This window comes from Diabrotica undecimpunctata, chromosome 8, assembly GCF_040954645.1.
Source record: "Diabrotica undecimpunctata isolate CICGRU chromosome 8, icDiaUnde3, whole genome shotgun sequence".
Taxonomy (NCBI): Eukaryota; Metazoa; Arthropoda; class Insecta; order Coleoptera; family Chrysomelidae; genus Diabrotica; species Diabrotica undecimpunctata.
Window position 1 is genome coordinate 2307471 of NC_092810.1, and position 27820 is coordinate 2335290.

A 27820-nucleotide genomic window follows, 5' to 3' on the forward strand; every position below is an offset into this window, starting at 1 on the left:
ATGTGATGGCAATCCAGATAAATTTAGGTTGTTTAAAAACACTGTAGAGTATTTTTTCTGCTTTTTTGATGAAGATGTTGATTTTCAATACATATTAACTTTATAAAATAAGTACTTTTATATGAAAAGAGTTAATTTCTATGATTTAAGGTAAAAAATAAAAGACGCTTACATAAAATAGACAGAATACTATATTTTATTAAAAGCTAAGTTCTAAGGTTCCATTGCCATCTCGTAATGCCTTGGCGATATCAATTTTATGAAGAGGTGCCCCACCTGCAGTTTTCGTAAACACTGATTTCTTGATTTCTAGTTCGCCTAAAAAATAATAAAAACTAATAAAAAAATAGTTAACTTCTTACATTTATATTTTTAAAAGTTATTTTGTTCATTTAGAACATTAGGAAGCTAGAAGGTCTGTATATTCTGACCTAAGAGGCAGGTTTTTCTATTTTAAACAATCTGCATATAGCAATTCAGTATACAAATAAATTATTCAGACAAGTTTTAAGATTTTGTACATTGCTAAGTGAAATATTGTTGTTTTATTGAAATGCATCAAAAATAACACTTCTATATACGTAATCAGCCAAGAACATCGATCTTCTCCGAATATATTTTTTTTAAGATGTCTTTAAATGATTGCTGAATGTGTTTTGGTAACGTTGTACTTTCCTTTGTTAACTTCCTAGTTTAATTGAATGATTTCTTAATATTTTTAAAAATAAAAACAGAGCTTACCTGTTTCGGAATAGAGTAATTCATGTACTACAACTTTAGTGAACAATACAATGATGCTTTGATCAGGTACTCCGCTTATTGTCCTGTAAGAAAGAAATGTGCAATTTAATTTCCATACGTTACTTAAAAGCCAGCTAATCTTTTAATCTCAAAGTATAACCGTATAAAGCACGTAGTTTCTTTTAAATGTATTACTCGCGCGCACTTAGCCGAACCGGCCGGCCACGGAACGTACAGCTACAATCCGGAATTAAATGCCGTAAAGCACATTTATCGGCAAAATTAAATCAGCTCAGTCAATAAATGAACCTATTTTATAGAAGATGAATTCGACAATTACTATTATTTGGCAAAAACATATATTTTGATACGGAAAAAAAAAGAGAAATAGAGAATTGAAAAAAAGTAAAACAATGTGAGGAGTCAGCGGGAACAATAATCCACAAAAGTCCACAAAAAACAGTTTTCGCGGAAATCGAAATTTAATGTTTCAAATTGTTTTAACTAAACCGTATCAATTTTTTCAGTGGTACGTTGACATGTTTACAGAGGAAAAATCAAGAGAAAACAAAAAATATTTTATTTGCGAAACGTCATACAAAAAATTGAGTGTGCCGGCATGGAACATGAACGTTCTTCCCAGTAACTTCAAGCTTCTGCGTCACAAAATCTTTCTTTCTCCGAACTTCCCTCCTGTTAAGTATCTTGTAAATCATTGTAGAACTTTCTAGAGTTTACGTTTTCCAAATATTTGGTCAATTGGAGAAGACCTTGTAACTTGGCAGCTTTGACCGGAAGTGGGCCGTTGTACAAAACTTCGGGATGATTGTGGTTAGTAACTTCCTTCTTTTCTTCTTTTTTCGGTGTCCTGTCCAATTATCGAACGTTGGCGATCATATTGTCGATAATAACTTTATTTAAGGCGGCTCTAAATAAATTAGCGGTGGTCTCTTGATACCATTCCCGGATTTCGGAGCCATTATGTTCTTCTTCGGCCTGGGCCACTCCTTCCATCGATCTTACCCTGTATTAAGAGATGTAAAAGGTTATTCATCTCTGGATGTCTCTCTACATGACCGAAATATTTTAACTTTCGAATATTTAATCTTTTTTTTTCTGTACTCTTTTTCATTCGATGTAAAACTATTTCATTTCTTATTCGACCAACCCAACTTATCTGCAATACTCGTCGATAAATCCACATCTCAAAGGCTTCCGATTTTTTCATTAATGTCTCTGTAAGGGTCCAGCTCTCCATACCATACAGCAATGTGGAGAATATGTAGCAGCGTATTAATCTGCTTAATTAAAATTTTCTTTAATTTATAGAAGGCGGCTCTGGCTTTTTCAATGCGTATTCTTGTTTCTTTATTTATATCCCAGTTATCGTTAACGTTTGCGCCCAAATACGTAATATTGTGGACTCTTTCTAACTCTATTCCATACCTTTATTCCTCTATTCCTTAGAAGTATTAAGTTTTAGCCCATATTCATCATATGCTTCAGTCGTTGTAGGTCTTCTTCATTGGAGGCAATAAGTACCGTATCGTCTGCATATCTGAGATTGTTGACATTAATTTCGTTGATTTTATTGCCTGTATCTTCAACTAAGGCTTCTTTGAAAATAAATTCGGAGTAGATGTTAAAAAATTGGGGGGGGGGGGGAATACATCCTTGCCTCACTCCACGTCGTATTTCCACTACTTCTATCGTGTTGTGTCCAATTCGTATGTTTACACATTGATGCCAATACAAATTTTTGATAATACGGGGATCTCGGTCATCAATTCCCACCTGGTGCAAGACACCTATAAGTTGGTCATGGTTTACTCAGTCAAAGGCCTTTTTGAAGTCAATAAAATACCGATTGTTCGATATTCCTACATCTTTTAACCATGTCGAAAGGAATCGAAAAACTGTGTAATTTTGATTTTGTCCTCCACAAGAGTCGCAAAATATTATCAAATTTTAAACCTGAGATGACAGTACGTTATACACAAAGTGATGAATCCGATAATTACCGATTCATCATACGTATAGAAAACAGGGGTAGAAGCATACATTAAAAGCTTATAAAATTAAGTTGGCGTTTATAGTAGACATCGTTTGAGGTCACATTAGGGGTTGGTAAATTTTTTTGGAACTCTATGGTTATGGCTTCGGTATCGATTTTTTCTGACGACAATTTTCGATATTTTCTTTTTATACACTTTTTATAGTGTCACAGTAGCGACGGTTGTCTTTCCTAGGAAAACCGCATTCATTATTAAACTTTGTTTTAAAAATTTCGAGAAACTTGTTACGATAATTTATTATCGAGATTTTTTTCTAAGTACATAGTATGTAACTTATGTTGAGTTCTTCAGGGAGATAAGTTTTCTTACTTTTTTTCTGGGAGTAATGCGATTTTCTTCATTAAGTTCATTAAATTGAGTCAAAATGCGTCGCCTTTCGGCTTTATTGGCGTTCGAAAACGGTGGCACTTGCAATCTGGCTCTATTTCATGAGTGGTGGCTCTCAGAAGTTTCATAACGTTACAAAAACGGCCTGTTTTTCTTCTTTTTTTTTAGCAGCAGTAACCACATCTACATCACTACAATCGCTACCACTACTTTTCATTTTAATCAGTATGTACTCACTACTATACTATTGCTCAAATAGAATCAACTGGCAAACTAGAACACACTAACGAAGTCGCTAAACTAAGAGAGAGAATCACAGAAATGATGCATCCAACCCGACCTGTTGAGACAGAGAGGGAGCGCCTTCGGACCCTGACGATTATTTCCTCGCAGCGCGCGGACTATTATGGTTCTTCCCCAGTACACCGTTTTATTTAACATTTGTTATAAAAGGACTATAAATGTTTTTCCCTTTTACTCCGTATCATCCGAAAGTAATATGTATTCATGACTAGAAAACTTCATCATCTCAATTTCGACCAAAAGTGAACTATGATTGTGTTCCCTCTGACACCTCATATACAAACAGCAAAACTGTTTTTAGATTGTTTAAGCACAGTGAAAAGAGAAAGAATAGATCAAAAGATAGTTAGTAGATGTTGGATGCGAAACGATTGAAATATACGTCAAAAAACATCTTTTTATGAGATATTGTATTAGAGCGTCAGAGTCGGGATTAGCAGTTAAGGATGAGTTGTAGTTCTATTTACACAGTACCTTTAACTGTTTACTTCATAAGCGTCATTTGAATTCCTCGAAACATAGTCGCCATGCTCAAATGCTTTTTTTTATATAAAAACATAAAAAAAACTTACGTTATCACCATCTTGTCAGTTTCTGGAAGCCATTCTGCTTCGCTATAGAAGTAGTTCCCTCTTTGGTAATTAAAGCTGTACAAATCGTCTTTGTATAGACGACCCTTAGCTGAATTTCTCTAAAAACCAAAAATAAGTTCATAGTCTAACTAGGTTGTAGCACACGAGACTAAAATATCTATCTTTTATTTACTTACCCTATCGATGCTGACATATATTGTATAGAAGTCATCCTTGGCCGCAACTGCTGATTTTCTGGGAGTATCAAGATTGAAAATGATGCTTCCAGCTCTATAGAACACTGGCGACTAAAAAATTAAATGGAATTGTATACGTTATTAGGGAATCATCTATAGAAAACATATATAGCAAAGCTGTAAGCTAAGAAATAAAGTGTGATAGAACATAGATGGCATAGTAATTGATCCAAAGATTCTAAAACAGCGATAAAAAGAATAAAAGGTGAGTCGTACATTGACATGGTTTGTGTTTGCTGGCGTTTATTAGAATCACTTTACTTGTAATATAAATTACTTACGCTATCGATGTCTACTTCCACTTGTTCTACTAGTCCAGCTCTAAATTGGGAGAATTGGTATTTATCAGCTCTATACCAGAAGTCGTTGTTTTTGTCAAAGGGATCAGTGTTAGAGTAGCCACCAGGGAAATAGACTTCCACCGATTTTACATCAGGTTTGGTAACAGCAACTGACATTATATCAGCACCTAAAGAATAATGAATTTATTACCAGAATTAATAGTTTCTGGAGATAATGAATCAAAAAGAATGTAAATATGGTCGTAAGCATATGATTCGACTTACCAATCATTGTTTGAGTATCTCTGTCATTAATTCCTGGGTATTGATAGTAAAGTGGACTGATAATAGGATCTCCTGTAACTGTGTGTTCGTAGAAGAGGGTGTAGATAGTTGGAATATGTCGATAACGTAGTCTTAAAGCATTTCTGATAACATCTTGAACTTCTTTGGGAAATAGATACGGTTCCCGTCTTTTGCTCATTGTGTCGGAGTGTCCTCTGAAGAAAGGAGTCCACACTGCTCCCTAGAAATTTTTTTTATTAATTACAAAACAGCTTCACATTGAGTTAAATATATATTTGCCGATATTTACTTGATACCATCTTTGTAAAAGTTCGTCTGACGGATCACCGATGAAACCTCCGATGTCAGCTCCACAGAATACCATTCCCAGCACATTGGCATTCATGCATTCCGAAATAGAGTTGGCAAAGTGTTCCCAGGTGGAATTATTGTCACCGGTCCACATAGCGGCGTATCTTTGGGATCCCGCGAAGTTGGACCTGGTTAAAACGAAAGGACGCTTTTCATTTTTGTCCCTGTCCAGCAGACCTTTGTGGGTAGATTTGACCTAAAATTAGAAGTTTAATAAATGTTATAATATTTGCTCAAAGATATCTCATAAACAATTTCTACTTACATGAAGAAGACCGTAGATGTTATGAATATCTCCATGTTCAACACCTCCATAATGTTGTACCTCCCATGGCATGGTCATTTCAGAACTATCATTAAATACTGAAGGTTCATTCATGTCGTTCCAAATTCCAGCCAGCGTTGGAGTACTACCGTTGAATTTTTCAAAAGAAAACCATGTTGAATAATAATCAGCGGCTTCAGGGTTCAAATAGTCGATCCAGCTGGATGCTCCAGGCCAAGAATAATCTAGACATATATAGAAATGTAAAATTTATGATACATGGATAATTTAATTTCAAATCCTACCAACGTATTCATTTCCGTTTGCCCATTTGGCAAAATATTTGCCCTTAGCTCCAGCATAAACATCGTAATCATCGTCGACTTTGATGTGAGGATCTGAAATTGAAACGCAGACTCTACCAGTAGCAGAAATATTTTGTTGTAGCTCAACGGGATCAGGGAATGTGGTGTGGTTCCAGTGAAACCATTTGTAGCCGTCTGTGTGGTCACCGTCTAGCCAAATGGCGTCAAAAGGGATATCGTTTTCATCCATGCGAGCTACGACGTCTTTTACGTCATCTTGAGATCTGTAGGAAAACCTGCACTGGTGGTACCCGAGTGCCCAAATCTAAAAATTTATCATGTATCTTTATAACTACAGTTCTTTAATTGTTCTGTATAAATTTATCGTAAGTAGTTGATTTAGATAAAGCGTTTGATCTTTAATGAAAATTTCTGTTATTTTTGAATAAAATTTATATAAATTACCTGAGGTAAATGTGCTTTGCCTGTAAGTCCCGTGAACTGCCTAACGATTTCTTTGGGGGTAGGTCCTAGAAGGATAAATAGATCAAATGCTGCTCTCTCCACGATGAAATAAACCGACGGATCCTTGTCATCTGATCCAGAAGATGTGTCTATCCATTGTTCAGCTGCGTTGTGCAAGAAGATACCAGAGGTTTTATTTTTACTAAAACACCACATGATTAATTAGTTCAATATATATTTATATTATTATAATAGTTATGAATTTGTGAAGTTTTATTATAACAATCAACTCGATACTTACGAATGCCCATACACCACTGGTCTGGCTCCATAAAGAGCCACTGGTGAGTTGGCGTCATAGCCCCAATGATCAGAATTTCTTAGACGGAGCGGATCTCCAGATTCAGCGGTACCGTTGTTCGTATCGCCCAACGCCAAATTCATCGCGTGGTCCATTAGGCCATATAGTCTATCCGCTTCTGGGAAGTCCGCTTTGAAAGTAAATGCTTTACTTTCGCCGGTCTAAAAAACAAACAAATTTTATTCGATTTTGAGAAATTTACATGTTTTTTTGCGTAGTTAAGGTAAAACTTTGGATTTTTACCTGTCTAATCTACCTGTATAAGATGTTTACGTCAAATCGATGATTTTTTCACATATTGATGAGGTATTATCAGATCTTGCATTTCCGTTCTTTGCCCTCTTATGAATTTCCACATCTCTTTATGCAATCTGTAAAAGTCGTATTAGATTTCTTTAAAGAATTTTTTCCACTGTTTTGTCTTCTTCTTTCTTACTAGTTCATGTGTCTCTTATACTTTTCAAAGGCTTCTTGTGTTCTTTTTTATGCAAATTACCAGCAAGCCTCCTTTTTTTCTTGACATTTTAATTTTTTTCGTCAGAGAATTACTATCATAGCTTGATAATACAAAAAAGTATACTTACATTCTCAACTACTAATCGTTCGCCATCCAAAATTACTTGTTTCATTCCCTGGTGGTAGAAGGTTACAGTAAGGGGTGGTCCAGAAGCAATAACAACGTTGTAATGGAAAGAATTATTTTGAGGTGTCACGATTAGGCTGTCATCTTTAGTTTCACTTTCCAGTCTACGAAATTAATGATAGGTAAGTACAAATTAGGCAGTAAGAGCTTTATAGCTTTGTAAAATACTACGGTAGTACATTTTATCGACGGCAAACAACTAATATAACTTAACCTTAATAGTTTTTGTAGTCAATATGAAAATAATCAACCAAATCACGAACTTACGGTAACTCTTTCAGTTCTTCAATGATGACGATATCTCCAAGTTCAAATCTTTTGCTATTTGGGTCTTCAACCTTAACCCTTATTTTGTTGACTTCGAACATAGAAAGCAGTAGATTTAAGTTGTCGCCATTCTTGTTCTTTAAAGGTACCGTCAATATGTTGTCTTTGATAGATGAAGAATGAACATCGGCTGAGTATTTGGAATTGTCATCGACGACATAGTTACGGAGACGCCTGAAATATCGTTTTTAATAAAAAAAAAAGTTGAACGAAAGAATTTGTTATACTTACTTGCAAAATGGTCGTTCTGAACATTTTTTGAACACAGGATTGTCAGCGGCTGTGGCTGTGGATGCCAAAATAGCTACTAGTATGGCGTACCTGCAAATATAAAATAAGTTATCGGTTCAAAAGTGTATTTAAATTAAAAATATATGTTTTTATATTTCTTTGTTTTTCTTCTATCTTATTTTGTCAATAGTTGTTAAAGGGTGTTTTCTTTTTAATTACTGCATTTCCACTGCTATTTTAAAGCATTCTTCATCATACAAATTCCTCTTTGCTTTCGTTTGGCTCTTTTGTAAAAATAATTTATCATTTTCTACAATAACTGGCTCTATTATATACTCAGTGACATTAGAAGTGTTACACCCAGAAGGAATAATTTCTTGAACTTAATTTTTTGGCAATATGGTAGATTTACATCAAAAATGAAACGATAACGTTGTCAAGAATGTTTATTAACAAGTAATCAAAAAAAAAATAATAATGTGTGTGGCGACCCCGCAGCTGAATACACTCCTGTATACGTCTAGGCATTGACAAAATGAGATGATCGATGTCTGCTTGTTGCACCGCGTTCCAAACAACTTGAACTTCATGTATTAACTGTGCCAGAGTCTGTGGAGGAAGGTGCAAAGTGGACACTCTCCTTCCCATCATATCCCATACATGTTCGATAGGATTTAAATCCGGAGCACGGAGCGGCTACGACAAAACATTAACGCCAGCTTCTTGGAGAAAGTCCATAGTTTGACGAGCAATACGGGGACACGCGTTGTCTTGCTGAAAAAGGACGTCTTGACGGCCGTCGAGATAAGGCACTAAAGTGGTTTGTAAGATGTCATCATCATAACGCGCAGCTGCCATATTACCTCGAATAAATACAAGTGGTGATCGGCTACCATAGGCAATAGCCCCCCAAACCATTACTTCAACTGTCCTGTGTACATGCCTCTCAACAGCAAACCCGGTATCTCGTGGTTCTCCACGACGGCGTCTTACCATGCTAGCAACTATCATGCATTCCTAAACAGAATCGTGATTCATCACTGAATGCTATATTACGCCATTATGCCACCCAATGCTGCCGTTCTCTGCACCAATTCAAACGTTGATGACAGTGGTCCACAGTCACAGGAAGCACTAGTCGTGGGCGGAATGAAACCAGTCCAAAGGCTCGAATGCGACAGTATAATGTACGCATACTAACAGGTCTACCTACTAATCCAAACCATTGGTCAGCAATTTGACGCGTAGTAGCAAAACGGTATCGCAGAGCCAGTAATCTAAAGCGCCTATCTTGATGCTCTGTGGTACGCCTCGGTTGACCAGTTGGTCTTCTTCGTGTTCCTCTACCTTCGTTTGTCCACACAAAGCAGACACGCTAACCGTCATTGCCGTACAATTAACACGGCGGTCAACTTTGCGATATGACAAACCCATATCTCTATACGCAATAATTCTACCCCTCTCAAAATCGCTAACATAGTGGTAATTTTGGTATCTTCGAACTCGAGGCATTTTCTTACATTGAATATAATTTAGACTGAGGAATAATAATTAAAAATTTCTATACGAACCGGTTTTTACAAATCGGTCTCTTCACAAAAAAATGTAAAGATAAAACTTTATTTTTACAAAAAGTAGAAAAGATTAAAGATTGGTATTGTTATCATAGCATGTTTTAAATATAGTCATTATGTTGCCAAAAAATTAAGTTCAAGAAATTATTCCTTCTGGGTGTAACACTTCTAATGTCACTGAGTATAGTTTGCCAAATTTACTCTATTCCCAGTTTCTCTTCGTCTTTCCGAGATATATCGATTTTTTCTCCTTGAATTTGTTTTTGTCATTTCGTTATTTTTTTGCACCATTTCACATATAGCTCTAACCAAAAAATTGTGTAAATCCATTTCACCTTCTTTCATACTTCTTCTGGTTAACCATCCTTCAATTAGGAAACATCCAGGTTCCCTAATGTATTTTTTTCACTACCATATTTTTTCCATCGCAAAACTGATTAGCTTTTAGCCATTATTATTTATAATGCTTGGTATGTATTCCAGCTACTATGTTATTCATAGCTTCTTTTCCCACTTTGCATTGCAATCAGCGATTGCTGTTTTTATATAGTGTTTTGATAGATGCTCAGATTGATCCGTCAGTTGCTCGTAGAATAGGTTTTTTTATCATCTTTTCTCGGATGGGACGTGTATGTTAATTATACTTATATTCATTTTTCTTCCCCTATCTTAAATTGCACAATTACTATTTAAAACTATTTAATGAGGGTTATTAAAAAGATCCAAAAGTTCCATTTTGCTCCTATAGGTAACATTTTGAAGCAAAATTAATGCAAGTCATTAATGATTTCTTTTTTTCCTTTATGTAATTTATATTTAGTGTCTTTTCGTTTCTAAAGAAGTCTAGTGTTATATAAAAGAGTTCTTGATTTTTTTTACTAAATTTTTTTCGCCAAATTCTACTTATTTCTTTTTTTTTATTTGTTCTGTTTTCTTATTCTGTTATTTATGTATATTTTCCATTTATCTTTCCCAAGTTTCATTTTATTTTTACTTCTATTTTATTTTTATTTTCTTGTTGATTTCGCCAGTGTTATCAATTTTGCTTCCAGTACTATTTTGTATTGTTCTTCTAATTTTTTCCTGCTATTTTGTATATTTTTAAAGTTTCTTGTTCAATTTTTGCTGAACTTAAGGCTTGTTCTTATTTTTTATTCTTAGATTTTTCTTTAATTTTAGTTATTAGTAAAAAGTGACCACTACCTATCTCTGAGTAACTTACTGAGTACGGTAATATATTTTTGTGATATTAAAGTTGTTGCTATGGGCAAGAATTGTCAATTTAAAACCATTACAAAATAAACAAATACTCACCTTATCATCACTACCATAAGAAGTACACCACTTAGGTTAACTGGCAATGATCCTACCTATAAATATAATTATGACTACCTCTTATCCTATTGTTATAATTATCATCAACCACTTGACTTTTATCACGATATTAAGAAGATTAGCTGATGCAAAACAATAAAATATAATAGTAACAACAAACAATTATTTTCGAAAAAACAACATTTTATTACAGTCAGTTCGGCTTTTTGTCTAATAAATGTACCAGTTTTCTGTACTACATGAGGTCTATCAAGCACTAAACAATCATGTTTATACTGCCACTGTTTTTTGTGACTATGCCAAAGCTTCTGATTGTGTAAATCACGACATTTTGATAAAAAAAATATATTTCTACAGAATTCGAGATATTTCTTTGAATTGGCTTCAATCTTACTTGGGAAATAGGAAACAACTAGTTAGAGCTGAATGATATTGAATAATATGTTCTTTCAGCTAGATATCATTTTGTCAATATACGGAACTTAAGGAAAGAAGTTGTAGATTTAAGTTGTAAAGGGAGATGGTTTTTTTGCCGAATATAATATAGATTTCTTTACTAACTCAGTGGACGGGATCGGTAAAGCACATCAAAGCTTGAATTTCTAGTGGAGTAGTCATGATTAGGTTTTGCTGGAAAAACATGAAGGTGTTTACAAATTAAGCAAACACTTTCTAGAATATATAGAGAGAGAAGAATTAAAATCCCGTGATTTTTGAAGTAGCTTTTGCAATATGTTATTCAACTGAGGTCAAAAAGGTACTCTTTAAAGGTGGACAAGTCACCAGGAGACATCTCTCTTATGTGGGCAGGTGTGGGTCAGGACTCGTCGACGTTTATCTCCCTATACTGTCTTGTTTTGATTTTGTAGGGTTTGTTAAAGACAAACTTTGATTCAATTGAGTCGCAGCCTGTCTGTAGCGGTCGTAGCGCATCCAGCTCTCCCCGCCATAAACGAGTTCTCAATTTTCCCATTCCTACATCAAGGTTTGCAACAGCTGAGCGCAGTCGCATCATTGTCACTAGCGCCACCTCTTTGACATATATCTAGAGGCGTGATGCCAATGACCAACTACATTGCAGCAGTTGGTGTTATTTTCATAGCACCTGTTATATTTACGCAAACCTTCCGCTGAATATGGTTTAGTTTGTTAATCGCTGTTGCCTGTAGCACTTTTGGTACCTAAGCAATAGCTCCGTAAGTTAGAATTGACCTAATGACAGCAGTGTAGACCCAGGCGATCACCCTGTGCGAAAGGCCCCAGGTGCGTCCGATCGTTCGTCGACACTGCTCATAGGCAATATATGCTCTTTTAGCTCTACCATCTAAGTGTGAGTTCCATGTTAACTTCCTGTCAAGGGTAATACCAAGGTACTTCACCTCCTCAGAAAAATTTAGACTGTAGTTTAGAATCCTTGGGGATATTAACCCCGTGATTCTTCTTTTCCTGGTAAAGAGAACCATCTCTGTTGGTGGACCACCGATATACGTATTTCTGACTATTGGTCGTCTTCAGTATGGTCCAACCAAGTTAGAAAAGGAACATGTTAACTTGGGAAAGGATCACTACAGGAGCATATCTTCCTGCAGAAGAGTATCGATTAAAAAGTTTGTTCGAACGATATTGTTTCGAACAAGTCAGCAAATTTGATAATTTTGAGGTTATTATCACAAATGGTAATGAAGAGCATCAAGGAAAAATCAAAAGAACATGAAAAAGGTGTAAAGCTATGTATCACAGTAATGTGTCCAGTAGTAAATCATTGCTGTGAATTATGGATATTAAATAAATAAGAAGGAAATAAGCTAGAAATACGGAAGAGGAAAAATAAAACAATTAAAGATCTGTATGGAAAATGCATAATAACAGAGAAAATTAGGAAACAAAGGATTCTCTTCAAACGCCAATAAATAATTCAAGTTTTAACATCAACTTAAGACAATTTTTCTCACCTAAAACTCTCCTCAGATGTAGATAAATATGAAGAAACCAAAATAGCAATCATAAGTTTATTGATATCTTTCATATGCTTTTTAAAATTAATTGTTTGTTGTTAGTGGTAATTATTGTTTTGCGTCAGCTGATCTTCTTAATATAGTGATAAAAGTCAAGTGGTTGATGATAATTTAAACAATAGGATAAGAGTTATATTTATATCTACATGTTATAGATCAGTGTCAGTAAATCATAATTGGTGTACTTCTTATGGTAGTGATGATAAGGTGAGTATTTGTTTATTATATAATGCTTTTAGAGGCACAAATCTTGCCTTTAGAAACAAAATAAATATCGCAAAAATATACTGAAGTTAATATTTTTAATAGAGTATTATTTTATCGTAAATAGTCAATAGTTTTTTGTTAATAATATATTGCTCTGATTGGCTGGTGTCAACAGTTGGATTCAAAGTCCTTTTTTGAGCAAGGATCGGTATGTTCCTCATGTACAATTACAAAAGTCCAGATTACTGAAATATAGGCATCATAATATCCTATAAAATTGATCTTGACAAATATGAAAGTAAGTGTAAAACTTTTTTTTTTTAAATTCTTACAGAAATCTTAAAAGGGACATTTGCAGATCACATAAAAATTATATCCGAAAGTAAAAAATAACTTCTAAATATACAGAAATATCAGGTTAAATTTGATTTTTCATATAGTGCCTCTACGACTCGGTTAGCAGGACACATCAGAGCGGCTTATTAGAGGGCTTCCAAACCTTTGAATCTGATTAACACTATTTTAAGTATGTTTTATTGATTTAAAAAGGCTTTTGAAAAGTTATTATGTTTCATATTTGCACTTGCAGGTTCGCCATATTTTTGGTTGTTTTGGTGACCACAACCACAGCAGTTGACAACACAATCTTCAAAAGTTGTTCAGAACGACCATTTTGCAAGTAAGTAAAACAAATTCTCCCGTTCAACTTTTTCTTATTAAAAACGATATTTCAGACGTCTCCGTAACTATGTCGTCGATGATACTACCAAATATGCAGCCGATGTTTATTCTTCATCTATTAAAGACAACATATTGACGGTACCTTTAAAGAACGAAAACGGCAACAACTTGAACCTACTGCTCTCTATGTTTGTAGGCAACAAAATAAGGGTTAAGGTTGAGGACTCAAATAGTAAAAGATTTGAACTTGGAGATATCGTCATCATCGAAGAACTGAAAGAGTTATCGTAAGTGAATAATTTGGTTGACTATTGTATTGTTTGTTTTAACTCATTGAAAGTCTTCTAAAACTAACAGTATAACAAGGTAAATTAATAACTTTTATTTAATTAACCGTACAAATATATTCATTCCTCCATACTCCTTCAAGTCTAATTGCCTTATACAGGGTGAGTCACCACTATAGTTTATTTTTATGAACGAGAGAGTAATTAGCATAATTTTAATAATGGTTCCGACCACTCCATGGGCGTGCTCAAGATTAATTGAAAAATTATTTTGAATAATTGTAAAAAATAAATGAATTATTTCAGTGTTATAAAGTGTTATGTGTATGTAAACAAAAGTGACCTCTTTTATCACACACTATATTAGAACTGACTGGCCTACATTAAAAAGGGTTTTAAAAAATTCACATTTTTTTTTAATTTTTAAAAATTACACAAGAGAAAAAGAGTTTTTAAAACCGTCTAAGGTATGTTAAATAGATGAATAAAAATATTAATATAAAACTTACAGCTACTTGTTACAAATCCAAATCAGATTCAGAAGATGAACTTTCAGAACCAAGATTTATAATAACTGGCTCGATCATTTTATCAGTAATATTGTCCAGCTTCCACATTTTTTCCTCTTCTTTAATAGTGTGATTTACTGCCTTTGCCCAGTTTTCAGGTTTTACATTATTTACGGCCTCCAAAAACAACTGTTTAACATCATGAATTTTAAAAGTGGTATTTTTTCTTGAAACTTCACTCTTTATCTGTGCCCATACCAGTTCAATCGGGTTTAATTCACAATGATATGGTGGGGATCTAAGTACTGTCATTCCACGATTTTTGGCAATTTCATCAATTTCGTATTTTTTAAATTTTTCTTTATGAAGGGCACACAACGAATAAAGTTCCTTTCTTATAGATTCGGGATGGTAAGTAATATTTTTTGAACTCAGCCAATTCTGCAAGTCTTTTTTTAACCACTTGGTTGTGGGCAGTCCTTCTATAAGTCTGGAGTGATAACTTGCATTATCCATTACTATTACACAGTTCTTAGGAAGAAGATCTATCATTTGTTCGAACCATTCTTGAAAGACATCAGCGTTCATGTCTTCATGGCAGTCACCGGTACGAGTTGATTCAAAAGTTAATAAACCACCTTCAACAAAACCGTCTGAACTGCCAATGTGTACTATTATCAGCCTGCGTCCCTTTCCTGATGTAGGGTTTAAACCAGTAGATAAGTTATTTACAAAAGCATGCCTTTGACTTGTAACAGCTTCATCCTGCCAAAATTTATTTGGTGTATGACCCTCGTTGATCCATGTTTCATCAAGATAAAATATTTTTCTTATTTGGTTTCTCATTTCCTTTATGGTTCTTAGAAAATGTCTTCTCCATATGACAATATCGCTTCTTTCTAATAAAATAGACTTTCTAGGATTCTTTTTCCAGCGGAAGCCTATTTCTTTTAAAAGTTTCCATAACGTACTTCGACTCATTGCTGGGTAATCCTTATCATCTCGAACTGAGACAAGAACTTTATCCAATGTTGGAAATTCTTGTCTAAAGAAGAATTCATGCACTTTCCGTCGAAGTCCATTTTTAAAATGATATTCTATTTGAAATTTTGGTTTCCCTGGAGCATTACGTGGCATTTGAAAACTACCACATTTCTCTTCTTTAATAACTCTGTAAATCGTAGATTTCCCAACACCAAGTGTACTGCTAACTAACTCAACGGTCTCATCAACACTTTCACATAAACGTTTGTCTGTAAATGATTTAAAACAATTAAATATTAATGTTTTTTTATTAACTGTTAGAGGACCAATTTTTCGGCGTTTACACGGCACTTCCAAATTTTCCATAACACTAGTATACACAATAAACTTCACCTTGCAACTGAAGTACCTACTTTTAGTGAACGGTTAAGAATTTTGAATACGCCACTTGGACCTTCCTATATACAAAATGGAAAAACCCACTATCACATTTTCTGTGGAATAAGTTTAGAAGGTAATTATCTAGTCAATTACTGTCGTAGATTCCTGGAATTAAAGAATTAAATGTTTGATTGTTGAAACCCTTACTTCGTGGAATGCACTCATTTCAGATAAAATAAAACGGTTTATTTTATCTAAAGAATTAAACTTTATTTTGCAAATAGGCAAAGAATTAAACTTTATTTTGCAAATAGATAAAATAAAATGTTTTATTTTATCTATAGAATTAAACTTTATTTTGCAAATAGGTAGGTACTTATTAAACTTTTATTGGTTATATATAACCAATAAAATAAACATCTTACATTTCTTGCAAATTCATTAGTACCTGTTAACCTCCATCACTCCGACACTGGCAACCTTATTTAGGGATTAGTAATCCTCACAACTATTGTATTCTATTCTGCTCCAACCTTTATACCTGGTGGTCATACTCAATTTAAAATTGTTTTCCTATATACTTCTGTAAACTTGTTGACAAATATCTGTTTTTCATTGAGTCACCCGTATCAACAGTTTAGGGATTTGCATACATAATTTATTGTTTATTACTCTCTCATACATAGAAATACACTATAACGAGACGGAAGATTACAGCGAAACGGTAAAAGATTTAAAATTTTTTTTAAATATATAGTATGTAGGTTGATAAAGGCTACATTTTAAAATTACTCTGAAATATACAGGGTGTCCTAATAAAGCGCGGCGTTTCAAACTTATATTTTTTCTTATGGATAATTCTTCATTTTTAGGAACAATGAAAGTTAAATATTAGACATATTAGACACACATGTTTATATTTTGACAATTACCAGACCGTAATGTCAGAAAATGAGAATGTCATACAATGACATTAACTAACTATATCTTTTGTTTTAAAATCAATATACCGATGAAGAGTTTAAATAATTGTAAATTACGCAAAAACTATGAAACTTAAGTAGAGGATATATCTTTTTACCATTCAAAAGAGGAAACTTTTTTTACGGTTAATTAATATCCATGGTGTTCCATTTAAAATAAGCCTCATATTAGATATTGAATAATCCAAAATTGAAACTAAGTTTCTAACACCCTGTAAATAAACGTTTAATAATCAATAATTAAATAAGTCGAGAATGAGTCTTCTTAAAAAAAATTATAATATAGTAAGTTGTGGTTTATTTTGTATTATTTTGTATTATTTGTTTTATTAAAATTCTTTCTGATTCGTTGTGTATCAGCAAGTAAAATTATAAAGTATACATATTTGTTCACAACTACATTGGTTTCATTTATAACAAATATGTCAAAATGGCGGGTTTAAAAATCGAGAGTAACAACTATAAATATTTTGAAAGCAAAAAGAAAATTTTAAATTACGCAAAATCTATCACTCCTAGTTATAGGATATCCATATACCATTCGAAAGTGGAAAATTTTTTTAATATAATAATTCATTAATATGCAGGGTATTCTATTTGAAATAAGCCTTATATTACACATTTAATAATCCAATAATGCAAATTTTGAACACCCTGTAAATAAATGTTTAATAATTAATCATGAAATACATTCAACCAATATCCAACTATTTAGATGTATAACCAATTTTATTAAAATTTCCTAAATAAGTTAGGAATGAGTCTTCGTTTAAAGCTTTACATTTTAAGAATATTCCACATAACTCAGAACACTCTGTACATAGGTATAGGGAAGTCTTATGAAACTATACCTTATTTTTTGCCGAAAATGAGAAAATGCAATAAAATATAGGGTGTCCCATAAGAAAAAATATAACTTTGATACGCCGCACTTTATTGGGACGCCCTGTATATTTTAAAATAATTTTAAAATAAGTGTAGCGCTTATCAACCTTCAAACTATAAATTTTAATATGAAAAAGACAGAAAAGATTTGATTTCACGTTCAAAGCGTCTATGTATTTGTTGATACGTATTTCGACTTAATAAGTCTCATTAGAACAGTTATTCATAGCCGTTCTTAACGTGAAAAATAATCTTCTCTGTCTTATTAGGAAGCAACAATAAAATGGCTTCGTTATGGACGCAATAGCGACAGTACGATAGCGATGAGTACAAGAAACAAATTCGTTAAGGATTTCTGCTTAGTTGACGAGACATGTGGAATGCAAATTTTAGATTCCCCATGTCTCTATTAACATCTTTATCAACGTCTGGCTATGCCTTGCAATTTTTAGAAGGCTCCAGATTAAAGCAGAAATCTGAATTTGTTTCGAAACTATCTTACCGATTTTTCTATCAGATGTCGCTATTGCGTCCATAACGAAGCCATTTTATTATTGCTTCCTAATAAGACAGAGAAGATTATTTTTCACGTTAAGAACGGCTATGAATAACTGTTCTGATGAGACTTATTAAGTCGAAATACGTATCAACAGATACATAGACGCTTTGAACGTGAAATCAAATCTTTTCTGTCTTTTTCATTTTATTCGGATCTACTCTGTATGAGTACAAGAAACAAATTCGTTAAGGATTTCTGCTTAGTTGACGAGACATGTCGTGGAATGCAAATTTTAGATTCCCCATGTCTCTATTAACATCTTTATCAACGTATGGCTATGCCTTGCAATTTTTAGAAGGCTCCAGATTAAAGCAGAAATCTGAAGTTGTTTCGAAACTATCTTACCGATTATAAATTTTAATTTTTTTAAAATCTTTTACCGTTTCGCTGTAATCTTCCGTCTCGTTAGTGATGACTCACCCTGTATAATAGTTCGCCTTACTCTTCGAAACAGTTCCAAAACTGTGGTATTATCTTAACGTCATTACAGATTCAATGCTTCTCCGGTTTGATCAGGAGCGTAGCAAGGCTGCTGTAACACTATTTTTCTTATGACCACAAAAACTATTAAAATATTACAATTATTTGTCGTAGTATTTTACACACCTCTTCTCTAATTTCTACCCATCTATCATTAATTTCCCAGATTGGTAAGTGACACTTTGGATGGCACAGATGGTAGCCTATTAGTGACTCCTCAAGACGATTCTATTCCTTATCAAGTGATTATTAATGCTGGACCACCACTAACTATAACTTTCTACTACCAAGGATTGAAACAAGTTGTCTTAGATGGCGAAAGATTAGTATATGAAAGCGTAAGTTAACCTATTTTAGCATTATACAAAAATATGTCAATTTATTCTAAATCCAGCTTAATTTGTTGTATTATTTTTTTAGACCGATGATAGTAAAGCATTTACTTTCAAAGCAGACTTTCCTGAAGCTGATAGACTATACGGGCTACTGGACCACGCCTGGAATTTGGCTTTGGGAGACACCAACAACGGTACAGCTGAATCTGGAGATCCCCTTCGTCTTAGAAATTCTGATTCTTGGGGCTACGAAGCCAATTCACCAATGGCCCTGTATGGAGCCAGACCAGTGGTGTACGGTCATTCGTAAGTATTTAAGCGATATCTATATTAAACCTTCACAGTTTCATAACATATTAAAAATATATTGAAATAATGAATCACGTTGTGTTTTAGTAAAAATAAAACCTCTGGTATCTTCCTTCACAACGCGGCCGAACAATGGATAGACGCTTCTTCTGGATCAGACGACAAAGACCCATCAGTTTATTTCATCGTGGAGAGAGCAGCATTTGATCTGTTTATTCTTCTAGGTCCTACCCCCAAAGAAATCGTTAGGCAGTTCACAGGACTAACGGGCAAAGCCCATTTACCTCAGGTAATTTAAACATTTTATAATCAAGTCAATTACTGTATCTAAATCAATGAGTCACGACAAATACATACACAACAATTAAAGATTTATTGTTTTAAATATAACTGATAAATTTTTAGATCTGGGCACTCGGTTACCATCAATGCAGATATTCCTACATATCTCAAGATGACGTAAAAGACGTAGTAGCTCTCATGGATGAAAACGATTTCCCCTTTGATGCCATTTGGCTGGACGGAGACCACACAGACGACTACAAATGGTTCCACTGGAACCACACCACATTTACTGATCCGGTTGAACTACAACAAAACATTTCTGCAACTGGAAGGGTCTGCGTTTCAATTTCCGATCCCCACATTAAAGTCGACGATGATTACGACGTCTACGCCGGAGCTAAAGGCAAATATTTCGTCAAATGGGCAAATGGAAGTGAATATGTTGGTAAGATGTGAAATTACACTACTGGTGTATCGTAATATCTATATTTATGTTTGTGGCTAGCTGATTGTTGGCCTGGAGCATCCAGTTGGATCGACTATTTGAACCCTGAAGCCGCTGATTATTATTCAACGTGGTTTTCTTTTGAAAAATTCAATGGGAGTACTCCAACGTTGGCTGGCATCTGGAACGATATGAATGAACCTGCTGTGTTTGATGATAGTACCGAAAAGACTATGCCATGGGAGGTGCAACATTATGGAGGTGTCGAACACGGAGATATTCATAATGTCTACGGTCTTCTTCATGTACGTAATTCTCTTAAGTAGTATCATTAAAACATTTATTAAACTCCTAATTTTAGGTAAAATCTACTCACAAAGGTCTAATGGTTAGAGACAAAAATGAGAAACGTCCTTTCGTTCTAACTAGATCCAACTTCGCGGGATCCCAAAGATACGCCGCTATGTGGACCGGTGATAACAGCGCAACCTGGGAACACTTTGCCAACTCCATTTCCGAATGCATGAACGCCAATGTGCTGGGAATGGTATTGTGTGGAGCTGATATCGGAGGCTTCGTCGGCGATCCGTCCGACGAACTTTTACAAAGATGGTATCAGGTAAATATCTGAAGCTGCACCTTGAACGCCTTTTAAAAAGCAACAATTTTTTTTAGGGAGCAGTTTGGACTCCTTTCTTTAGAGGACACTCCAGTTTTACACGACGTGAGCCATATCTATTTTCTAAAGAAGTTCAAGATGTAATCAGAAGTGCCTTAAGATTACGTTATCGACATATTCCAACAATTTACACCCTCTTCTATGAACACACAGTTACAGGAGATCCTATCATCAGTCCACTTTACTATCAATACCCAGGAATTAATGACAGAGATACTCAAACAATGATTGGTTAGTTGTACCATATTATTACCATCATATTTATTTCATTTGTAATAAGTTTTATAACTTTTTCTTGTTTTCCTCTCACCAGAAACTATTAATTCTGATACTAAATCGATTATTCTTTAGGTACTGATATAATGTCAGTTGCTGTCACCAAACCTGGTGTAAAATCAGTTGAAGTCTATTTCCCTGGTGGCTACTCTGACACTGATCCCTTTGACAAAAACACCGACTTCTGGTATAGAGTTGATAAATACCAATTCTCCCAATTTAGAGCTGGGCTAGTTGAGCAGGTCGAAGTCGACATCGATAGCGTAAGTAGTTTCTGATCTATTAAAAGTGATGAAAAAACGTCTAAACGTAAAAAGATCCTGATACATGCTGGCAAACATAAACCTTCAGTTTTTGAGCTTTTGATATATTTCTAATATTATAATTTACAGCTTTTTTATTGAAGTAAAAGAGAACAACAGTACAACCATTTGAAATCTGCTGTTATGAAAGATGACGGTATACAGGGTGAGTGATGAGGAACTTTACATACTTCTACCATATGTAGAGTCCCTCAGGGAGCATATCATGTGGCCACTAAAAAATATCAACTCCTCTTCTTTATTAATTAACAGGGTGATTTGTGTAATTGACCATTTATTTCATTTTACTGTAGTGTTTATACGGCTTATTTGATTTTTTTAATTTTTGCATGATACAGTACACTACTATCAAGGATTCGACTGGTATTAGCTAAACTAAAAAATTCCAGGACTGGCTTTGGAAAAATTAATTTAGGGATTCGTATTAAATATTACACCCTGTATATATATTTTTTAAAATGCAATAAGTGATTTTCAAACTACATAAATAGCCAATGAAAACGACATATGCAACAATGTTGTCGCACTTTTATTAAATTTTTAGTGAACGATCAAATCTTACCAAAAATAGAACAACCGTAATGAAGTATCAAATTATAAGGTAATTAATTTAAACAAATGATATAAATTTCAAACATTTTAATTGAAATGATAAACTGAGTCACTGCACAACAAAAAACAGTAACTACTAACAATAACGAAGAACAATTTAAAAAAAAAAACTAAAAATATGTACATAGTTATGATAAACCCATAAATTAGAACTGGAAAAGATACAATAATGGTAACAAAATAAAAATAATTCAAAATAGATTTTCGAAATGGAACCCTGCAGCCTGTACACATTTTTGTTGCCAAATTGTTAATTGACGTATTGAATTACGGATACTCTGGGGATCGTTTCTAATAGTATTACAACAATGTATAATTCTATCAATTAATTGTTGTCGGTTATTAATATTCACTGCGTAAACTAGTTGCTTCAATCGTCCCCAAATATGGTAATCAACGGGATTGAAATCAGGGGATCTTGAAGGCCACGAAATAGGACCTGCACGTCCTATCCACCTGTTGCCATAAACATTATTGAGATGTTGTCTCACTGCCAGTAAAAAGTGTGGGGGTGCCCCATCATGCTGAAAATACATCCCTCGGATAGCAACGTTCGCGTTGGCAAGCAAATTAGGCAAAATATTTTGTAGAAAGTTCAAATAGACCTGTCCTGTTAAAGGACCATCAAAAAAGTGAGGACCTACTAATTGGTTATTTATGACACCAATCCACACGTTAACCGAAAACCTTAACTGAGAAGGACGTTCTCGAATAGCATGGGGATTTTCTTCTGCCCACACATGTGAATTTCATGAATTATTTATCCCGTCTCTGGTAAATTGGGCTTCATCTGTAAATAGTGTCCTGTATAGCGTTGGTCGATTATTGTTAATCCATCTACAAAATTCCAACCTATCGATCTCATCTCCAGCATGTAGTCGCTGAACCATTTGAATGTGATATGGGTATAGATTATTTTTTTGTAAGACTCTACTTACTTTTGATTGAGTAACATTGAGTTCTCGACTTACTTATCTAGTGCTTATTGTAGGGTTCATAGTAACGGCGTCCATAATGTCATCTTCCTGAGCTTCGTCTACATGTCGCTCTGTTGTTCCACTAGGAAAAGTGCCATTTTCTCGCAAATAATTAAAAACTGACCCAAATGTTGGATGACTGGGAGTTCGACGATTAGGAAATCTCCTGCGATATTCTGTACTAGCAGCCCTACCATTCCCATTACAGAATCCATAATATAATGTCTGCATATTCTGTGGTCGAAAACTGATGTGGCATTTTGAACGAAAGTAACAAAAGCTCTACCAAAACTAACACAATGTACTTAACGTAGATATGACAGAAGAAATATGTATTCTTGTACACATAAATAACAATTGATAATGACAATAATGACAATGGGTATAAAATATCAATAAACGTCAAACGGTCAACGCCAACCTTCATTTTAAACTTTTTTAGATTTATTTTTATTTAGTACAGTTGATGCAATGTATTTTGATTTGATATAAAATCATTTTATATGATCATCATGATATATCAATTTAATCATTTACAATCAACAAAAACTAACACATACAAGAGGTTTGACTTTTTAATCAATTTAATTTATTATTTATCGAAAATAATGCCCCAATACGATCTATGAGTAAAAATTTAAAATTGAAAAACAATTGATTCTATCATAGAGATAATACAAAGTGACAGTAAAGATGTTAATTTTCTACGTATTAGATTATGTTGTAGGAACTCATTTTAATTAAAATGTTTGAAATTTATAACATTTGTTTAAATTAATACCTTATAATTTGATACTTCATTATGGTTGTTCTATTTTTGGTAAGATTTTATCGTTCACTAAAAATTTAATAAAAGTGCGACAACATTGTCGCATATGTCGTTTTCATTGGCTATTTATGTAGTTTGAAAATCACTTATTGCATTTTAAAAAAAATTTATACAGGGTGTAATATTTAATACGAATCCCTAAATTAGTTTTTCCAAAGCCAGTCCTGGAATTTTTTAGTTTAGCTAATACCAGTCGAATGCTTGATAGTAGTGTACTGTATCATGCAAAAATTAAAAAAATCAAATGAGCCGTATAAACACTACAGTAAAATGAAATAAATGGTCAATTACACAAATCACCCTGTTAATTAATAAAGAAGAGGAGTTGACATTATTTAGTGGCCACATGATATGCTCCCTGAGGGACTCTACATATGGTAGAAGTATGTAAAGTTCCTCATGACTCACCCTGTATAATGTATCGTGTTATCAAGCTAAGGTTGTATTGTTACACACCGGGACCTACAGTTACTTCCAGAGAAGATGGTCGGATAAATTATCTGTAATTTAGACATAAATCATGCAATATTGAACCTTGTATACATGTTCCACAAACTGATGCTTAAAGCTAAATACGAGCCAAAAAATTAATATTTATACGTTTTTTTTTATCTTATTTTTAATGTATACAATTCTATTTAATTTTTTAGTCGCCAGTATTCTACAGAGCTGGAAGCATCATCTTCAACCTTGATACCCCTCGAAAATCAATAGTTGAGGCCAAGGATGACTTCTACTCGGTATATGTCAACATCGATAGAGTAAGTAAATAAAAGATAGATATTTTAGTTCCATGTACTATAATTTGGTAAGATTATTTTTGTAAGTAATTTTTGATTTTTAGAGGAATTCAGCTAAGGGTCGTCTATACAAAGACGATTTGTACAGCTTCAATTACCAAAAGAAGAACTACTATTATAGTGAAGCCGAATGGGTTCCAGAATCTGAAAAGTTGCTGATAAAGTGAGTTTTCTTGTGCTTTTAATATCTTCCAAACCAGATTAAGACCAGGCTATTGGACCAGAATTTTTAATATCGTTCATAATTGTAATATGTAGTAATGTAATGAAGTAATGTACCTTCAAGATTTTTTTGAGCTATTTAACTCGTATCTCACCTGCACTGCATTCTAAGTGTGGCTTTTACTTTAGATTAAAATATTTCTAAGCTTAGTTCTTCTGAGTTCATACTTTATAGACTCACAGTTTAGTAAAAATAATTCAAGTGTCTTTAGTTTTGGTACATGTAATAATCAAAGTACTCCTTAGGCCACAAAGTCCACGTAGCACTTGATACGCTGTTACTATAAGATTAAAAGATTTTTTAAGTTATATATTTATAGAAATTATTTCTCTCTTACAGGACAATAAGCGGAGTACCTGATCAAAGCATCATCGTATTTTTCACCAAAGTTGTAGTACATGAATTACTCTATTCTGAAACAGGTAAGTTTTGCTTTTGTTTTTAATAACCGTTAAAATAAACTGAGGAATCAAATAGGAAGATTCCACGTCACCAAAACAGTTTAAGCAATCACTCGCATATTTAAAAAGTTTATTTTTCGTCTTTATATTGGACTATAAAGAGAGATTATGAAAACTATCAAAAACATCTACCAAAACAACAAAATGGTCAACTAAAGTCAGAATAGATGGACAACTTACAGAACCCATAGAAATAGACAGCGGAATAAGACAAGAAAATTCATTAAGCCCCATGCTCTTTAATTTGATCATGGATGAAATCATCAAAAGCATTAACAAAAGAAGAGGATACAGAATGGGAAACAAAGAAATGAAAATACTCCGTTACGCAGACAACGCAATATTGATAGTCCAAGATAAAGATAGTCTGCAAAGGCTGGTCCACAGCTTTAACATTAAAGCAAAACAATTTAATATAACAATCTTATCTCAGCTAAAAACAATAGTATGCAGCAAAGAACCAACCAGATGTAAAATGAAAATTAAAGGCATTAGTATTTAGGTTATTCCTGTCTTCTAGCCCTCTAGTGGAAGGCAAGATCACGAAGAAGATCCCCAACAAGATGGGTCGACCAAATTACCGAAAAATGCAAAAGACCTATGCATGAGTTCAAAGGAATGACTAGATACGGAGATTTTTGTCCATCTGGGCGGCCAGGACTGAAGAGAGAGCCTTCTAGTGCTCCCTACAAACAAAATATCTAAAATGACACTTGCTGTGGTGAATTACTTTCAAATCAAAGATGTATTTATTCAATTAAAACGTAAAAATATGCCTATTTTTTATTAATCTTCATTATTTTTTAGGTGAACTGCAAATCAAGAAGACAATGTTTACGAAAACCGCAGGTGGAACTCCTCTTCATGAAATTAATATAGTCAAAGCACTAAGAGAGGGAAATGGAACTTTAGAACTTAGATTTTAATCTAATGTAGTATTTTGTCAATAATATATGAGCTTTTTCATGTTTTACCATAAAAATTATAAAAATTAATTTGTTTTATTTTAAAATATTTTTGAAGCTTCTTCTATATTAGCGCTGTATTATCTGAGGGTCAGCAACAACCCCTATTGTGAATCTAACGTCGCCATGCAGGATATCTGATAAATATTTTAAATTACAACGTGGTAGGATTAAACAGACATTTATCCAACAAATTAGGATGGCGATCTTCCTACCATTTAGAGCGTACTACCACATGGGGCCTACCATTATAAGGGGTTTGAAAACTGGGAACAGAAACTACTGGAGGTGGAGATAAGGCAAGCAAAATAAGTGAAACTGTGCGAACGGCACTCAGGGTTTGTTTGGAGAGCTGGATCGTGGATAATGTGTCCTATTCGTTTACAAGTGGGCATTGCTACATAACCTACAAATGTTATTAGGCTATAACCTGTGGCAAATAAAAAATTATTACAAGTAAAGAATTATCTTTTTAAATACAACTATTCATAGTTTATCCTGGATAATTCCCACTGGATAATCCTATCGTGGATTATCCAGTGGGAATTAAGTCATCTTGTAACATTATAAACCTTTTTTTGAAGCCATAACAACCATGTACTATGATCCAAAGATTGAAAATATTGTAGCGAGATTAAATAAAACGAGCGGTTCGAATTTATATAAATATATTTATTTATAAGTTCACAGTTCGAGAGTATCTTAACAACTAACTTCACTCCTACAAGGTATGCTTATATATAAAAGTCACTATGTACTAGAACATTCTGGAGTAGTCCACCTCTAATTTGACGGGTTTAGGGTCTTCTGTTACAACTGAGACAGTCAATACTGCTTTTAGAGTTTTTGTAATTCCAAGAGGGCTTATCCAGTGGGAATTAAGTCATCTTGTAATATTATAAACCTTTTTTTAAGCCATAACAACCATGTACTATGATCCAAAGGTTGAACATATGTTTCCCAATAAATAAAATGTGTAGCATTGTTTAAAACATGTATATCCTCTCAATCAAACCGAATAGAGAGCTTATTCAGTGGAAATTGAGTCATCTTGTAACATTATAAACCTTTTTTGAAGCCATTACAACCATGTACTATGATCCGACGATTGAAAATATGTTTCCCATTAAATAAAATGTGTAGCATTGTTTAAAACATGTATATCCTCTCAATCAAACCGATAAATTTACTTTTTAATGTCACCAGTGCCTTCTTTTTGTCTTCTGTTACAGTTAAGACAGCCAACACTGCTTTTAGAGTTTTTGTAATTCCCAGAGGGCTTACCCAGTGGGAATTAAGTCATCTTGTAATATTATAAACTTTTTTTGAAGCCATAACAACCATGTAGGGGAGTGGTAGGAACACTGAGACGAAAAAATTTCAATGCCAATAACTTTTTTATTAAATGCTACTTTAAACTTATATTGTACAATGATATTTGGTATATAAATAAGAACTGAAAAATCATGTCGTTTTCTCATAAAAATTAATGTTAAAACCTCAAAAATATAAAAATTAAAAATTAGTAAATGTCTCACTGTTCCTTTCAATGTGGGAACACTGAGACGTAACAATTAACATTATTTGACGTTAAGACTATCAAAGTTTAAT

General features: G+C 33.7%; 2 protein-coding genes across 2 annotated transcripts; one reads left to right on the top strand and one right to left on the bottom strand.

Moving 5' to 3' along the window:
- Window positions 1–173: 173 nt before the first annotated feature.
- Window positions 174–10779, bottom strand: LOC140449157 (neutral alpha-glucosidase C-like). The gene is made up of 15 exons (XM_072542306.1): window positions 10699–10779; window positions 7811–7900; window positions 7520–7753; window positions 7194–7356; window positions 6550–6770; window positions 6249–6450; window positions 5784–6108; window positions 5479–5723; window positions 5152–5409; window positions 4842–5082; window positions 4557–4744; window positions 4216–4326; window positions 4019–4137; window positions 742–824; window positions 174–318 (listed from the first exon to the last, which is right to left on the bottom strand). The coding sequence occupies exons 1-15, from the start codon at window positions 10713–10715 to the stop codon at window positions 200–202; spliced, it is 2616 nt and encodes an 871-aa protein (XP_072398407.1). The 5' UTR covers window positions 10716–10779; the 3' UTR covers window positions 174–199.
- Window positions 10780–12870: 2091 nt separating this feature from the next.
- LOC140449159 (neutral alpha-glucosidase C-like) lies at window positions 12871–26239 on the top strand. Its single transcript, XM_072542308.1, has 15 exons — window positions 12871–12941; window positions 13531–13620; window positions 13676–13909; window positions 18857–19028; window positions 19111–19331; window positions 19422–19623; window positions 19740–20064; window positions 20125–20369; window positions 20426–20683; window positions 20740–20974; window positions 21095–21282; window positions 24411–24521; window positions 24605–24723; window positions 25123–25205; window positions 26052–26239. Exons 1-15 carry the CDS (start codon window positions 12925–12927, stop codon window positions 26168–26170), a joined length of 2619 nt encoding a protein of 872 aa, XP_072398409.1. The 5' UTR covers window positions 12871–12924; the 3' UTR covers window positions 26171–26239.
- Window positions 26240–27820: the final 1581 nt, after the last annotated feature.